Source organism: Epinephelus fuscoguttatus, linkage group LG3 (assembly GCF_011397635.1).
Source record: "Epinephelus fuscoguttatus linkage group LG3, E.fuscoguttatus.final_Chr_v1".
NCBI lineage: Eukaryota > Metazoa > Chordata > Actinopteri > Perciformes > Serranidae > Epinephelus > Epinephelus fuscoguttatus.
The window spans coordinates 25,726,674-25,744,466 of NC_064754.1; the positions used below are offsets into that span (position 1 = coordinate 25,726,674).

The 17,793-nt window shown below is 41.4% G+C and overlaps 1 protein-coding gene across 1 annotated transcript; it reads right to left on the reverse strand.

Annotated features, from left to right (window-relative positions):
• Positions 1-8,955: 8,955 nt before the first annotated feature.
• On the reverse strand, positions 8,956-14,187 carry npy2r (neuropeptide Y receptor Y2). Its single transcript, XM_049572006.1, has 2 exons — positions 13,954-14,187; positions 8,956-11,865 (listed from the first exon to the last, which is right to left on the reverse strand). The coding sequence occupies exons 1-2, from the start codon at positions 13,957-13,959 to the stop codon at positions 10,741-10,743; spliced, it is 1,131 nt and encodes a 376-aa protein (XP_049427963.1). The 5' UTR covers positions 13,960-14,187; the 3' UTR covers positions 8,956-10,740.
• Positions 14,188-17,793: the final 3,606 nt, after the last annotated feature.

A 17,793-nucleotide genomic window follows, 5' to 3' on the forward strand; every position in this document is an offset into this window, starting at 1 on the left:
AAACACCAACAAAACACACGGCACACCCATTGTAAAACCACACAGGTGACTTCTCTTCCTTAGTTTGATTAAGCTGCTTCTCAGGACAGAAGCAGAACCTGAGAGGCCGTTTACACGTTGCCGGCTATTTTCATATATGGACATTTCACCGTCTCCGTTTTCAAAAAGATCTTCGTTTACACTTACCTGTGTATATATACACAAGAGCATGCCAAACCTGTAGGTGGCAGTGTAATGAGAAGCTCAAGCCTTCCATGTATCCATTGTCACCATAGCAACATAGGTTTTGACACAGGCACAAGTTCCGGCGCATACTGTGATGTGGGCTGCCTATAACTCCGTTTACCTCAGTTTATATGCAAACGCGCAACCGGAGTTTTCCAAAATCTCCACTCTGGCCAGAGTTTTTAGAAAGACTCGTTTTCAGAGGAGAAATCTCCATTTGCGTGTAAACGAAGGGCACAAACGAAGGAAGATGACTCTGTTTATTAAAATCACCGTGTACATGTAAACGGCCTCTGAGCTGAGGTGTAATTAGCCAGACTAAGTGAAAACACCTGTGTGAGTGTGCAGGAGCTTAAATGCTTTAACCACAGCTTCAGCTGTAACTTTACTGCTTCTGAGGGAACACATGCTTTGCAGCTAGGTCAAACACAGAGAGCCTTGAGCACACAGATGGATAAAGCACATTAAACATGTACACATCAAGTGACAACATTAAAGCTGGAGTTAAGCCATCCCCATTCAATCAAGGTCTTCAGAGAGGAAGCAGAGGACACTGTAAATGAGTCAAGCCTTTGAAATTACTCTCTTTCAGAAAACATGACACAGATTTGGCTGTTAAACACCAGTGGCCACTCTGACTAGTAGCAGCTTGGTCTTGTCACCTGTTAAGAGATTACTAGAGCAAGCAATGACAAAGAAGGTGATGACTATAAGAGCATCATGAGTTTACTTCCCATCTCAAACCAGTGGAGCTTCCAGAGGAGGTTTTAGTCGTTGCTGGGCTTTTTTTTTTCAAGCAATGCCACAGTGCTGTTACTGAATTACAACTTACTTTAGAGTAGTTTATCCAGACATAACATTGAACCTGTTCAACGATCTGACCCTTAATGAGTGTCTGAATTGGCAGTTAGGACACGAATCTTTAGTGCTTGTTACATTCGCTTTTAAAAAAGCCATTATGAACAAAATCATCAACAACACTGTGACCGAGTCCTTTGTGCACTTCAGAATGTGTCTATCAGGACTTCTGCTGTCGTCAGCTTGTAAAAATGGTGACAGAACACAGCCCTGTAACGATCCAGTGGAAGGAACAAATCAGACATGGTGCAATTTAACCTGACACACTGGGATCTATCTATCAGAAGATCTATAAACCATGCATTTCTCCTCTGCTTTTAACAGAACACAGCCCCACATTACTTTCAACTTAACTTCATCTGAAATTCAACATGCTTACAGTGAGGGGGGGCACATCTGGTGACGTCTGGTGTTTGTGGTTGTAGCCTGTGTAGCCTGGTCTTCATCATCTGTTCTTTTTGAGGAAAAATACATCAGCACTGGCTGGCAGCCAGAGACCGCCTAGTGCTGTATTTGACCACTGCTGCTGAGCAGACTGGTAGACCGGGACCCAGTTGTCTGAAAATGGGAACACTGAAGAGGTGAGGTAATGTTAAGGAACTTGGAAGCAACAAGTAAAAGGCAATAAAGAAAGGTGATGTAATACGGCTCCTTGTAACACCACAGGTTTGATCCTGTAGTTCAGGGATACTTAACTTAGTACCAGAGGCCTGTTAATACAGAAACATTAATGATATTTATCCCTGCCTGTTTACAACCTTTCAACATTTTTCTGCCCCCTCCTCATTTTTGCCAAGAGTCAAATCCAGTCACAGCAGCCCTGCACAGATCACATGTACATATGGGTGTTTCGAGGATTTGAGGACATTCTGGGCTTAGCCCAGACCTCTGTTAGGGGTCCAGGGATCCTCCCTAGGCTCTTTTTTCTTTAACAACTACAAAAGTACAAATAAATTACCAGTGTGAATCAGTTTATTTTCATTGTGAATTACAAAATGGTCCTTGGACCACCTGGCACCCTATCGCAGGACAGATTTGGCCCATGGGCTGTAAGCTGAGTATCACTGACATAGCTATTAGCAAAAGACAGCTTTGTTACAACTGTCTGTTTAGTATATACAGAGGGCTCTATCTCACACAGGCTCCACCCTCTACTGGACTCTTTGGGTAATACTCCACTAATCGCAAGCGCACATTCACGCAATGAGAAAAGTTTAAACATAGCTAGCCAATCAGGATGTGCCTACCTGAATATGTGAGGACCCTACAATATATAGAGGGGAATCCCCATGGCTGACGTCCATTTTCTCTTGAGCAGTTTTGACTAGCACACTGAGCAGCTTCTTCCATGGATGGCCGCTCCTAGGACCTCATCAGTGTCTCGGCATAGACCAAGCAGTGAGTGGTGTTCAGCAGCCACCAGCCTGTGAGGCCTGCCCGATGAAAAAAGAAAAAAAAAGGACAGACCCTCCCACTGTGGTCAGTGCACACTCCACATATAGCGTGGCAGTGTCAGGGGCCTTGTCCAGCAGGGTGAGTGTCGAGGACATATGTACAGCAGCGTCATGGTCTACACCCTGCCTATTCAGATGGCTCTATCTCTTGGACATGTTGGGCTCCTTCTAACTGCCTGTGCTCACTGGAACGACACAGGATTGGTGAAAAGGGTTGGATGTACGTATGTCAACTGTATTATACCTGACTCCCCTCTGGGCGTGATACACCAACATGTTTCTGTGTTCCTTGATGACCCGGGAAATGTGGTGTGCAGGGTGTCAGTGCTTGTCTTTCCACCCTTGTAAGGTTTGGTCAAAGGTCCATGCAGTTCGGTTGCTCACCACCGGGCTACGGTGACTTACCTTTAGCCCATCAGGATCAGGTGTGGCTGGCTCAAAGTTATGTCATAACAGAGCGTTCATTCATTTGGCTCCACCCCCTATACCCAAAGAATCCAGTTGAGGGTGGAGTCTGTGTGGGATAGAACAAAGGTTACAATATTGTAACTCTAGTTCTATTAAAACCAAGAGACCCTGTCGCTCCTATGCCGCTTGCTGAAGAGGGTGTTGGACGTCAGATCCGTGAATCTGCCTCCCTATAAACTGTGGGGTTCGCATGTACTCGGGTAGGCACGTCCTGATTGGCCGGCTACGTTTATGCTTTTCTCAGTGTGCGAATGTTTGCTCGTGATTAGAGGAGCATCACCCTAGGACTCCAGTAGAGAACTCCACCTTTGCTAATAGAACTAGGGTTACAAAATCGTAACCTTTGTTCTGTAGGTTACGATATGATTTTATTTCCCCTGTTTTTCTTTGTCTGGGTTGCTTCAGCAACCATTACATAACCCCAACAATTGATATTACAATGGTGTAACATACACTCCTGTTTCTTTTTGAATTAGTTGTTGGCTTGATCACCGTTAGAGGACATGTTTCAGTTAACAAGTGTAAAAGGACAGCAGGGATAAAAATGTTATTGGTGAGTCTGAAGCATTTTCATTTCTGCCTCTGCTACAGTTACACAACTGAAAATAAAGCACACCAAGCCGATGGATCCATCAATTTTCCATGCTGTGTTTTTCAAACCCAGAGAACTTTATTCAGATTCCAGTTTCCAAAATGTCTGGCTTTAATTGAGGTGAATTATCCAAAAAAAAAATGGTGCAGTCATTTAAGAACATGGCATTAGGATACAAAGTTTTGAAATTGAGTATGTGTTTATACTAAAAAACACACACCAGGCTTCTACTAGTGAACAAACCCCTAAAACTCTTAAGTGATCCTACTACACTGTAGAATACAGACACATACAGGTACATTGCTTAATAATTATAGTAACAGTGTTTAACAGTATCATCAGCAGGTTTATATCAGTGATTTAGTCTCCTGCACACATTGTGACTCTGCTGGTGTGTTAAGATTGCTGAGACAGTGGGGGGAGCTAAAGTATCATTTTGAGCTCATCACACACAACAACACAAAAAACATTGCAGACAAGATATCAGGTATACTGTATACAGAAAGGCTGTATATGCAGAGGCAAAAACTTGAAAATGCGAATGACCCTTTCTAAAGCCAGTGTTTGGTTTGTTCATTCTGGGCTACTGTACAACATGGCAGTGCAGCATTGCAGACTCTGTGGAGGTGGACCCACTTCATATGTAGATATAAACAGCTCATTCTAAGTTACAACAAGAACACAATGATTTTTATTTTCAGGTGATGATAAACTGAAGAGAACATTTTCCATTTATGCCAATATTTCCCCCTGTATCCTACACATCTGACCTTTCACGTTAAAGGAAGTGAAAGGTGTCACTTATAGCGACATGCACACAGGATTATCATTTCACTGATGGCTCTCAGCAGCTTGTATTGACCACCACAGCTAGCTGTTTCCATTTAAACCCAAAGTATGCAACCTGCATCACCAAAAAAAAAAAGAATGCTAACTTTGCTCTGTGTCTGCTGGATGTGTAAATAGGTAACTGTTGTTAACATGTCAGCTGCAGTATAACCATCTTATGTCAGAGCTGGGTGTCTATTGGTTTTTATTATCGTTATTTCCAAAAAAAAAAATAATGCCGCTTTACAATGACCTATTTTGTTTGTCCGTCAGTCCAATAAATCTAAATTACAATAATGTGACGAGCAAACAAACTTGAAAAGTTCAAATGTTGGGCTATTTAACTTCGTACATGAAAACATGGTGAAATTTCTGTTTACTTAAATAATAGATTGATACAATTAGTTTCTTCAGCTACACTTAAAATTAATTTGTAGTAACAACCTCCCCAAAGAATGTTATGAGGCACCATTAACCAAAAGGATGCTCTTAAAGTGAACCATCTCTGATTAATATGCTTTCACACTGTGTCTCACTACCAGCTCCACTTAATTATTTCACAATAGAAATAGAAATGCAAGTCAATGACAAAATAGACACACTGTCCACTGATGAAATGCCATTCATCAAATATTAATACATATGGATGGAAAGCCAAGAGACAGACATAAGGAGTGACATAAGTGCTTTCTCTTATGAGAGCCAAAAGACGAGACTATCAGCAAACAAGGATAAATTTAATTAGATCCAAAGCTATTGTTCATTTTACTTGATTAGCAAGTATCTTCCTCCTGAGGGCACACTTTGTGACAGCAGCAGCTGCTCAATAACGTCAGACAGTTAAAGAAACATTTATTGATTTTGTGCCGCATACACCATGAATAGCTTACTAATCACGGACATGTAGAGTTAATGCATCAGTCCCTCGGCTCCTCACGTACGCAAATCAGTGAGGACCTGGTCAACAGGAAGGGCTCTTCAAAACCTGAGCACCGGTGTAATCACTGGAGAAGCAAAGAGAGGTAATTAGGATGCTCGCTGCGAACAAAGACGAGGTGGGGAGGGGGAGGAACTCCTCATATGTCTCATATGAAAACATATTTCAGTTTCCTGCTGAACTCATAATGCAAACATCTGCATCCCTCTGTGACTGCAGCTCAGACCACATAATAACTCAGACCACAGTAAACATCAAGGCTGAAAGAAAGTCAGATGTAGGCTGATTGGTGGTACTTCACATGCCACACATGTACCATGAACTCACATGTATCTGGTATGTATTTGGCAATTTATTTGTCATATGTTTTAGCATGCAGTATAATTTACCACCACTTTACATTTGACTCAAGTTTACAGGATATGCTTATTATGTCAGACCAGGCTGTAAAAGTGGGGCATCATGACACTCCATTAAATGTCCATTTAGCAACATTGTTAGTGTAACATCAACACTGAATCAAATGCCTCGAAAACCTTGGAAATCATCACACAACTCTGCAGCTCTGTGTTTCTGTTCCTTCTATGAGGTTATAAAGCATGTTGACCCAGATGCACTCTGGCTTGATAGATTAAACGAAGTCCTCCAGTATCTTTGATTTATCCTTTGGTAAATGCAGACAAATTCCTGATATTTAATAGCTGCATATTTTACTTATATAACATGTCATTATAGGCAGTGACGTCTCTTCAGCATTGCTTGCGCATTTCAGAAAATCGACAGAAGCTCCAATTATTCGTTGGACAATTATTAGTTCTATGGCTGCCTGAATGAAACCAATTATTTTCTAGATGAGCAACAGCTCCACAGCAAAATGGAGGAAAATGAACATTTTGCAATGGATAAACTATGTAACACACTCATACTTTCCAAAGTAAGTAATATGACTGCTGGTCAGATAAATAACATTTGTATAATACAATAAGATCCATGGGCAAAAATTATGAAAACCAAACCAGTTCAAAAAGACTTGGTCAACACATTCTCACTCCAACATCGTCACATATCGACATTTGGTCATGGAGCTTCCATGTCCACGTATGACGTTCAAGGTACCCTAGGTGCGTTGGTTGTTGACGTTCTGGGATGTGGCATCAAGTTGCCTGCTACATGCATTGTCTTCTTTCAAAATACACTTCTGTTTTCACAGGAAATTTAACATTTACATAGAGTCTCTTTCAAAATAGACACACTGCGTCTGTACAACACCAGAAATTGATATTTTTTTCCCTTCAACAACACACACACACGTGGTTGGGTTTAGGCAACAAAATCACATGGTTAGGTTTAGGAAAAAAGAACCAGGTTCGGCTTTAGAATTCTATGAGATACAAACACCACTCTCCTGGGTGAAAGTCTGTGTTTGTTGGACCCATCCACCGCCCTTCCTGTCCACCCTCCTTGGACATTCACTGCCTGAACTTTTGTTCTTGTTCCGCCGCGTTTCCCTCTGTCGCTGCCGAATGTTGTCAAACTATAACAGCGACCAGCCGCGTATCATGTCAGCATTAAAGGACAGCTTTTTTCGTTCTTGTCAGACGCCACAAGTCACTGCCCACGCGCCGGATTTCGACGACTTCGGAATGAGACTGGGTTGAGTCGGTGTACTTGGGGGAAAGTACGAGAGACAGAGATTTTAAACCAAGTTTGAGGGATGACACATTCAAAATATGGGCTGACAAAGGACTAACCAGATTTAGCCAGGTGATTACAAATAAGGGGGTAAATATCTCTGAGAACCTTGCAAAAGTGTTAAACCTTCTGAATGCTCAGTTTTACAAATATCTACAAGTCAGAAGCTATCTGATTTTTTTTTTAAAAAAAAACACTGTGCTACAATAAAATCTTAAATGATATACACCCTTTAATGTTAGATATATCTAACACAAATAATAGTTTAAACTAGCATCAGTCAGAGACCTCTCAGCTGAGTGAGATTGCTTCAAGTTGAGCAGTCTTTTATTTCTAGTCAGTGTGCTGTGCAGTATACTTCTTTTTTTTTTTTAAAGATTATTTTTTTGGGGGCTTTTTGCCTTTAATATACAGGACAGTGTGAAATGGGGAGACAGAGAGAGTGGGGGCACGACATGCAGCAAAGGGTTGCAAACCGGAGTCGAACTCGCGACCGCTGCAGCGAGGTATCACCTCTATACATGGGGCGCCGGCACTATCCACAAAGCTACTGACGCCCCAGTGCAGTATACTTCTGTGGACATTTTGGTCCCCAGATTTTGCTGCAGAGTGAGCGCTCTTGACTTTCACGCTACCCTTTGGAACAGACAGCTGCAGACCTGAAGTAGCTGCACAGAGAAAGAGAGACTTTGCAGCAAAAGGCTCCCAGATAACACTGTCTTCTCTCTTCTGCTTTGAAGTGGTGAATTTACAGCTCACAGATACTTACTACAGCACAGTGTCTGGCTTTTAGTCTTGGACACTTAGGATCTGTTGTTAGCACAGTTAGCTTGTTTCCTATATTAAGTGAATGCCACAGTCACTTAGAATGATGCTATGATGATATGATGATGTTACCTCTTAAGATTCTACGGAGATATTTAAATATCCATCAGTATAAGTGGCCGATATGTCTGGCAGTAAAAAGGAATCTTACTGTATATACAGAAGGAAGTAGGTAGGCAATATGTAACATGATTGACCTGAGATGTAGGAACTTCAGAGGACTGTTTCTACCATAGACTGTATAAAAAACAATGGACATAGCTACTGTGACATCAGCCATTGGTTTGTGGATTCCTGTTTCCAAGCCTTTGTGTTGAAGTCTTGGCCATATTTGGATGAGAGAGTGAAGCTGTGGAGGAGAAAAGGGTGAATCTAACACATCCCCATCCAGTCCTTCACTCAAAGCAGCCACACCCTTAATTATTCCTAACTTTAAGCCTTAATACAATTTAAACAGGTGGGTTATATAAAAATTCACGCCCTGTGCAGATAGAGAGATACTTTGCACCAGGCTGTAAACATCTTTATTTCTGATGTAAAGTTGGGCATTTTAACATGGATGTCTATGAGATGGACTCGCTTTTGGAGCCAGCCTCAAGTGGTCATTCAAGGAACTGCAGTTTTTGGCACTTACGCATTGACTTTCAGCCCGGAGGTTGTCGCTTGGTCCTATATTTTAAGAATGTATGGCAATTTTACTTAGTAGGAGTTTTATTTAATGTGAAATGTGTGTTTAATGTGTATATTTTTGTGCTTGTATGTGATATATATTGAAATCATAGTTCTTTTTAATGTTTTTTGTTGTATACATTATCCTTTCATAATGTGGTTTAGAATCAAACTGAAATAAATTATACTTGATAGCCTGACACATAAGTTATGAGAGGAGAAACAAAAATAATGTTAACACCTGTTAGAAAAGAACTTAAATCATTAAAGTGAGACAATCACAGTTACAAACACTGCAGCAAAAGTGGGTCATGTTGTACTGACCACTGCAACATTTATCAGTGAGTAAAAGATCAGTCTTGCGAAGTAGCATGGTATGGATATGAGCTTTATTATTGGTAGGGAAGGGCGGGCTCCATAAAGCACTTACTGATGCTTGTTAAGCTCATTGTTCCAAATGCAAGGTCAGAACTATGACAGTGACTCAGATGAGTGTATTGACATGTCTGTTAGCGAAGATCTTCTCTCATTGTGACTGTGGTGCCTGCAATGTATGAGAACAATGTCCAGTCTTTAGTGAAAAAATCAATCTGAAACAGTTAAAGAGAGAGGGACATGTGATTAATGTGGCTCTATCCATAGAACAATTGACAGTCCACCTCAGCCCCCAGCAGTAAACAGTAGGGATCACAGGTGAGCTTATTGTCCTCCTACTGCCATCGTCAGGTGAAACTGAAACTAAGAAGCTGCTGCTCAGTCTGGAGTGAATATCTGTTAAATGTTCAACTTAAAACGAAGTTCTGCAGCTGGCTTGACCACGTTGTTTTGGACTGGATGGAGTGTGGAACAAGAGGTTGGAGCATGCGCAGTCAGCACCCTTGCTATTCATACAGTCAGCATGATCACAAAAAAATGGGCTGCACAGGGACATCCACAAGGGACGTGGGTGGATGATGACATCTATGTCACACAGACCAAAACAGACCCTCACTGACACGCAGATGCGGAAAATGCGAATTGACCTTTACGCCTCATTTCCACTTACGTATGTGACTGGTGTCCATGGATCCGGGAATATACGGATGATGCCTCTAGTGTCTAATGCCAGGCAGTGCATTTCTTTACATATGGATAGAAACCTGATAGAAGCTTCCTGTAGCCGTGGAGTAGAGGCTAATTTTGTCCGTCATCCAGTAGTTTGGAATATACGCTTGGAACATTACCAGGACAGAAACAGGACCTGCTGAGTACATGGCATGGTTTGTGAAATATTTGATTATAAAGACGTATGGACGGCTGAACGAGTCATAACGACAATCTGACTGTATATAATGTATAACCATATTTTAGCGGAATATTATCACTCAAATTCACAGTGTGTTAAAACTAGATAAACAAGTTATTTTTAATCAAACAAACTCACTTGACAATCAACAAGCAACTGATTTGGAGAAAATAACATGTTAGCTTGTTAGCAGCCTGTTAGCTAAGCTAGCACATTGTCATACCGTCTCTCCGAAATCTCCAAAGTTCAATTTTTTTTAACATACTTGCAACAAAGTCTGGATTGAAATATAACTAAGGGGAGGAGTTTCGCAGGCCCATTGGATATCACAACGATTACCATGGGAAAGAATGGACTTCCAGATGCCTCATCTCTCTACGCATACGTAAGTGGAAACGAGGCGTTAGGGACACAAAAATTTGCTTTGTGTTTGGTGTGAACACACCATAACTTTGGAGAAAGGCAATTGATTGTTGAGGCTCATTTCCAGGTCAGTCAAACACTTTGGGTCGGTCGTTGGATCCGAACCACCAGCCCAAAACATGTTAGTATTTGACAACCTGGAAATGCAACTGAACAATCAGCTGTCTTTCTCCAGAGTCACACACAACACTTTTAATACATTAAAAGAAACAGGCAGAACAATCCTAAAGAAACAAGCAAAACACAGACAAACTGTATCCAGGAGGAATATCCATCATAGACTCATAAATACCAGTGAGTTTGTCGCAGTGTTTGTAGTATTAATTTAGTCACTTTAAAGTTGAGGTCCTTTTTTTAGATATTTAAGTAATTTCTTTCAACCCACATATCATTTTTATCATCCCTCAAAATGCCCACACAAAACTAAATTGAAACTTCACATTTCCACAAATGATCATCGATGAACATCCTCTGACTGTGCAGCCTAGACATTAGTTGATTTACAGTCTGTACAAACCCTGTCTCGATCTTTTTGTGTCTCTCTTCCGTTGGAGCGTCTTGACCTCAGACTGAAGGGCTGGTAACACTTACACACAGACAGAAAGGCCTCCCTGTAGTTGTTGTTCATCCACCCATACAAGATGGGATTGACAAATGTCGAGCACATAGCCACAATGTGGAACACAGTGAAAAGCAGCTTAAAGTCCTTCATGGACGACACAGTGCTGTCGATGTCAGCAGCCAACTGGAACGCATGGAGAGGCAACCAACTGACAGCGAAGACCACCACCATGGTCAGCAGCATCTTCGTCGTCTTCTTCCTGCGCTGATTGCGGTCATTTCGACCTCCATAAGTCATGTGATTCTTCAGCTTATTCCAGATGCGGATGTAAGCAACACAGTTGATGGCCAAAGGTAAACCATACTGAACCAGAAGTGCTAATATACTGTAAATGCTTCCGTTCATGCTGCTGCCCGGCCACTTCTCTGTGCACACCTGAATAGAATCTTCCGGCGAAAATTCCAACGTCCCGTACTCTCTGAAAATGGCAAGCGGACTGGCCAACAGAGCGCTGACGGCCCATGTGATGACAATGACCACGGCGCACATATCTTTGGACATCTTGGTCTCCATGTGGTAGACGATGCTCCTGTGGCGGTCCAGGGCAATGACGTTCATGGTGATGGTGGACACGTGCACTGCCATACCTTGAGCGCAGGGCAGCATGAAGCACAGTACCTGACCAAACTTCCACTCGCCATACAGAGTGTAGACAAGGGTGAAAGGCAAACATAGCGTGTTCACCAGCAGGTCGGCCACAGCTAAGTTTACGATAAAGAAATTGGTGACAGTCCGTAGATTTTTAAACTTGAAGACAACATATATCACCAAGGAGTTTCCAGTGACACCAAACAATATGATTGTGGTGTAAGCAAGGATGAGAACAACTTGAACCCCAACCAGCGTCGTGCTGTCGTTCAGCTTCAAAAAGTTCTCACTATTTGTTGTGCTGGGAGCTGAGCAGCAGTTGTAAGATTTTAGTTCTTCCACTTGAGTCATGTTGAGTTGATCTGCTGTATCCATGGCTAACAGTCCCCATAAGTCACTCTGTGAACAGATGGACATCACTTTCAGCAATGGGCATACATCATGTTGTCACCAAGACAAAGACAGTCTTTTTTTAAATCAATCTACAGACAACGACATGTTTTCATTATTATGTCTCTGAAAACAATACAGTGACATCCAGGCAAAGAACATATGAAAAGCAGTTAATGAATATGTATTCAGCCTCCAGACAACAGTTAAACAGTGATTTATGATATGCATGGTGAAACAACCTGTGAACAAACCATGTAAGATGAGATGGGTGTGACAGAAACGGTCCACCATAAACCAGCTTTAAACCCAATTAGACCCCCCCACCATTCCAATACCTCTTCTAGGATGTCTAGATTTATAGTTACTGCCATCTGATTCCACCTACATGTGAAAACGTCTTTAGTTGGACGTCAATAAGCCAATAACATTGTTCCATATCATCTGAAGTGGACTGCAGCAGAGCCACACCCTCTTTTCCAACAAGCGTGGCCGACCGTGAGGCAAGGAGGAAGTGTAAGGTACATTTTAATCTGTTCATCATATTGTTAAAGTACATCGTTTCAGTTCAGTTTAGGAGTAGATGTTACAATCCCTGATCCACATACTTGAAAGTATGAGTGGGAGTAATAATGTTGCCTGGGGGTCCAAGTGAGAGCCAAAGGGTGAGATGATAAAAAAAAGTAGGAAGAGCAAAGGTAGACAGAGAAGTAACAGGGAGCACAGGGAAGGTAGAGCCAAGAAGATGTCTGTGCGGACTGAACTCCCCCCCGCCGGACCAGGCTGTACACTCTACCTCCCCCTACTCCCTCCCTAAAGTAAAAACATGAGGTGTTATATTGCTTATCAAAATATCAAATGAAAGATTTTTGGATTTGCTTCATTGGACTGGACAGGGGATCTGAATGGCACTGGGAAATGAATTGTGAAATACTGTTTGAACAGGGAGATAATGTAGTGATCTGATATTTTGTTTTGTTTTGTTTTGTTTTTATGATACAATCAGTTTATAACGCATACTTCAGAAACTGATCTTTTTGAAAAGTGATGATAAATATAATACAAAATATTATGCAAGTTGTTTTAAACCATTACTTTTTTTGAGTTAATCATTCGTGAAAAATGAATAAACTCATGTTTTTTGTTGAAAAATTGTTAATAATTTTTACAATTAGGTGATTCAGATTCTTCATCCACTATTTTTTTTTTCTTTTTTTATAATATTTTGTTGTGTTTGGAATAATTGGGTTCTGAACATTAACACTTACCACATCTCTAATACTGTATAGCAAAGTTTTAATTTGTTAATTTGACAAACCTCATTAAAATAAGCTAAACACACTGCAGACGACGCCTCCAGGAGTCTGATCCTGCAGCTACAGGTACAACAAAAGCTGTGGACACTCTGAAATCAGCTGTAGGCCTAATGATTTTTGCTGTAATATGGGTACACTGATCCATGGATATTAAAAATAAATCTTACACAAAAATATCTCTAAACTTCTTCTGTCAGTCACTTTATATGCAGCAAGTCTTGATGCTTCTTTGTCCTGCTTATAGTATAACTGCTGTGTGTTTGTATATAATGACTTCCACTGTCAAAAAAGCACATTAAACATTCTTTTTAGGGTGGATTTTCCCTTTGCGAGATATTGGCGTATCAAACTAAACGCATGAACCTCAGTTACATACAGTATCCTCCGTGTATGATTGATGCTGCAGTGATATTTCTTTAAAATTCATAAAAATCGTCATCTCATTTTTTCTTCTCATGAAAAAAACCTATATCTGTGACCATCAAGAGTGAAGATGAATGACAACCTGTTGCTGGACTGGAAATCTTAATTAGTATGACACAAGCTATGGGACCATCCCACCCCTGAAATTTTTCTCATATTTCATGTACCCATTAAAGTTGTTTTCAAAGTTATATTGCAGTTGTCACTGAGTCCCACAGCTTGTGATGATCATTTATAAGGAAAAAGACATTAAAATTGAGGAACGTGACATAAGTCAGTGGCTATAAAGCTTACAGCTGCTGCCCACACTGATCCAGATAAAAATATCAAATGCAAAATCAGCAAGCTTTTCACTCACCTCCATCTGCAGAGTAAGATTCTCAAAATTCTCTCATTGTATCTGCCACCAGTAAAGTTTCCAGAAAGCTTTTTGTTTCTTCTCCTTCTTGTGATATCCAAATAACTGAAACAATATGACCCCTCAAACACCGATGGATTAATTGATCTTCTTCAAGGAGGAACAACGCGCACCCGACAGCAAAGCGCGCCGCATTTTCCAGTGCGCACTGCAGCCAGTTTGGCATTGAGGGCGCATTACCAGCCCTGCGAGACTGTGAGAGACCCACAGATAAGGCGGGTTGAGTAACAGAGAGGAAACGCGTCCTTCCGCGACCAGCATCCTCACCCCGACAGATGATGTCTCTTTGCCTCACAGTGGGTCGTTTTTGATCCACTTCTTACGTGTCTGCGTCTGCAAATGTCATGTTCCCGCCTATCAGTGCCAATTAAATAAGGTTATAATGTGTATATAAGGAGCATTTGTGTTACATTTTGCTGTATGAATTAAGTTCTGCATCACTTTTACATTCATGTGAGTAGCTCTGCGCTGGGTGTGCCTCTGCAGATCAGTCCTTGAGAGAGGAGCACACAAAGCTTGACTGGTTATCAAACATGAATCTGCGTGACCCTGCGGGATCAGTGGTTGGATCATAATTTTCTGACGATTTAAAGAAAAAAAAAGAAAAGATCATTTGATTATCAAACAGAAACATAATGTGACTTAAAGGCCTGACTGAGCTTAACTTCACGAGAGGGGTTTAATGCATTAGTGCAATTTAACAGGGTCAATTATACTGCAGTAATATGTGTGACAAGTCAACTGTACATTTGTGTGTACATTAATGTTGTAATTATTAATTCCACAAAATTAGTTTCAGTTGTTATTACCTGGCATGCTTAAGCCTCTGTACTCAACATGTGGAACATTTGATACCCAGTTTTTGTACCCCTATGTTCACCTTTGGGGGCACCCCACCTATAAAGGGTTGTCTTCCGCCTTACCTCTCCCCTTTTTGCTGTTGCGCTCTGTGGGAGAGGTAAGCAACATTGCTTTTATGGTAATTGCCGTGTTTTAGTGCTGGTAAGCTATGTTTAAAAGTTAATTTTATGCAGACATAATCTTGTGTCGCTCAATTTGTGTAGGGGCTCCAGTTTGTATGGTTGTGTATGACGAAGGATTTTGCTTTTGCCACTTGCTGTCAGGAGAGGACCAAACAGAGATCACCTTCGAAGATATCCACGATCTGGGCCTCTTTATATCTAGGCTACACAATGCAGACATCACTAGAGTCCACCATACATAGGCAAATTATGAGACAATTGGGCCCTGGGCAGTGGTTTGCAAATGATCCACACGCCTCTTCAGTAGGAGCAAGACACCCTAGACTTTGTGGTGGTTTTGCATTTTGTGTCTTTTTTTGGTCATTTTGTGTCACTTTGTGGTTGTTTTGCCCATTTTTTCATGTCATTGTAGTCATTATGAGTCCAGGTTGGTATATGTTAATTTCACATTTGAAATCCTACAAGTGAAAGCCTATAATTCTTTGGCCCCCCTAGACCTATGCCTATGCCTGGAAGGCCTGTTCAAAAATCAATGCAAATAGCAGCAACAAAGATGGCAGAGCTAACAGAGTTCATCCAAGGAGAACTGTGGGGTAGGGGCTATGTTTCCACTACAACGTTATATTTATATCAGGGATAACTGCTGTATGAGCACAGCACAATGCAGAGTGGTGGCAGTTAGCTAACCAGCACACACAGGACGCAGGTGCATGACGTGCACTCTTGGCTTGGCCATGAAACACACAGAAGCTCGGATTACAACACACACAGAGGCAGTGTGACTTCATCCTCTGCTCAGGACACCATTTCAATCAGGAGAGACAGAAGAATGAAGTAAAGATGATATTTAATACAGAATATGAGTGTACAGATTAACAGATGATTTGTATCTTTGGCGCTTGGACACCAGAGGGAGATACTTTATAATTGAGGGACATCTGAGCCACAGTTGTTGGATAATGGAGTCCAGACACTGGTGGCGGTGACGGTGGCTGATGACTGAGGATGATGGCTGCTGAGGCATATGAGGCTGATGAGCCTGTAAAGACTAGGTGGTGATGGGGAGGTGGAGGCCGGGCACGACTGCAGCAAGAAAGAACTACTGCAGAGAAAGAACCATATTTAAAATGAGGAGCAGTAAGATGATAGGGTGACAGAGATGGTGTGTCGCCATGCTGTTGGTTGCTGATGACTCAACTGACAGACCCAGACAATGACACCTAGAGATAGTGAGTGAGCATGTGTGCAAGGAGTGAATGGCAGGGTGAGAAAGAAACTTACAGCCTGAGCATGAAAAGTATTGTCTTCCTGACTGTATTGTCTTTGCTAGAGCTTCATTTCTCCACTGTATCTTTACACAACAAATCGTAGTTTGGTAATGCACTGAATGTCGTATAGAGCTCCTTTAAGTCTGCCAAAATCAACACTGTATAGTAGCTACTGACAAACTCAACTGAGTGCCTGAAAATGTATTTTACAGAAATGTTTCTTGGGTAAGAGCAGCATCATTATGTCCCAGATTATAATGAGAAAATAAAGCAAACTGCTCCTTCCTGGAGGAGATAAAATCCTGAAGCATCATTGACTTTACTCCACAAGCCACATACTGCATCATCATTAGACCTCAGCAATACCAATATTTCACATTATGGTCAATGACAGGGAGTGTTCGCCATTTAAAGTGTAGTACAATGTGGCTAACCGGTTTCAAACTGTTAAGCCTCTCACTGGTAATTGTGCTCATAATTTGATTACCACTGTTATAAACCAAGACACCATGTGGCCAGTGGAAATTGAGTTAGTGTCAAGCAGCCTCCTTGGCAAAAGCCCACTTAGCCCATAGTGCAACTACACAGATGGTGAAGTAATGAGAAAAAACAGGAAACCCTGAATAGATGGGCATGTTAAGGGTTTCTCCTTTGACTTTAGGAGGTGGAGCAGACTGTAAATGGTGACCTTGTGTTGACATGAGTGTCAGCACAAGAAAAAATTCTTTAGTTCTCGTTAAAACTGTGTGTTTGGCGGTTTCGGCTCTTTATCTACATTGTATGTAGACTTGCTGTTTTTGCAGACTATTGTCTACACTATCTGACATTTTTATGTCTTTTTCTTTCACTTCCAGGCAGCTGTTGTTTATCGGTCACGATCTCACCACAGTAATGTAACTTTAAAGTCCACTTAATGTCCACTGGGATGGATTACACAAGCCAAGAAAGTATTCTAAAGCACAGCAGCATTGCTTGTAACTAGGAGGACAATTTTGCAGTAAATGGGATAACACATACAAATCCACTGGCAGCCTATTCTTTAACAGGAGAGTGGTTGTTAAAGGACTTACTATGCAGGATTTTCCTTTCAAGAAATCAAACAAACAAAAGAAAAAAATGTATGGACTCAGCACTTATGAACCACCAGAATTGTGTGGCAGTGTATCTATCTGCAGAGACTCTTCCCTCTGCCTGTGTTTTCTTATTTTCTGCACAGCAGGCACTTCATGAAATGGTAGCGACCAGTGGCCACATCATACGCAGCAACCATCCTAGAGCTAGCTGAGCACTTTTTATTACGTGGCTCACGTAGTCACTTTGTCTCTTTCGTTTCTTTCTTGTTGTTTATTGCCCTTGTGAAGCACTTTGTGACTTAGAGGAAAACAATCACAGCCACAGCAACAAAAAAACGCAAATACAATGAGATGAAATGCCAAGGGGACAAAGCTCGTTCCAAAACAAGAGTAAATCTGTTGTTGGCTCTCTTTTGCCGGCAATACTGTTTAAACATTAACCAACAACAATTTCTG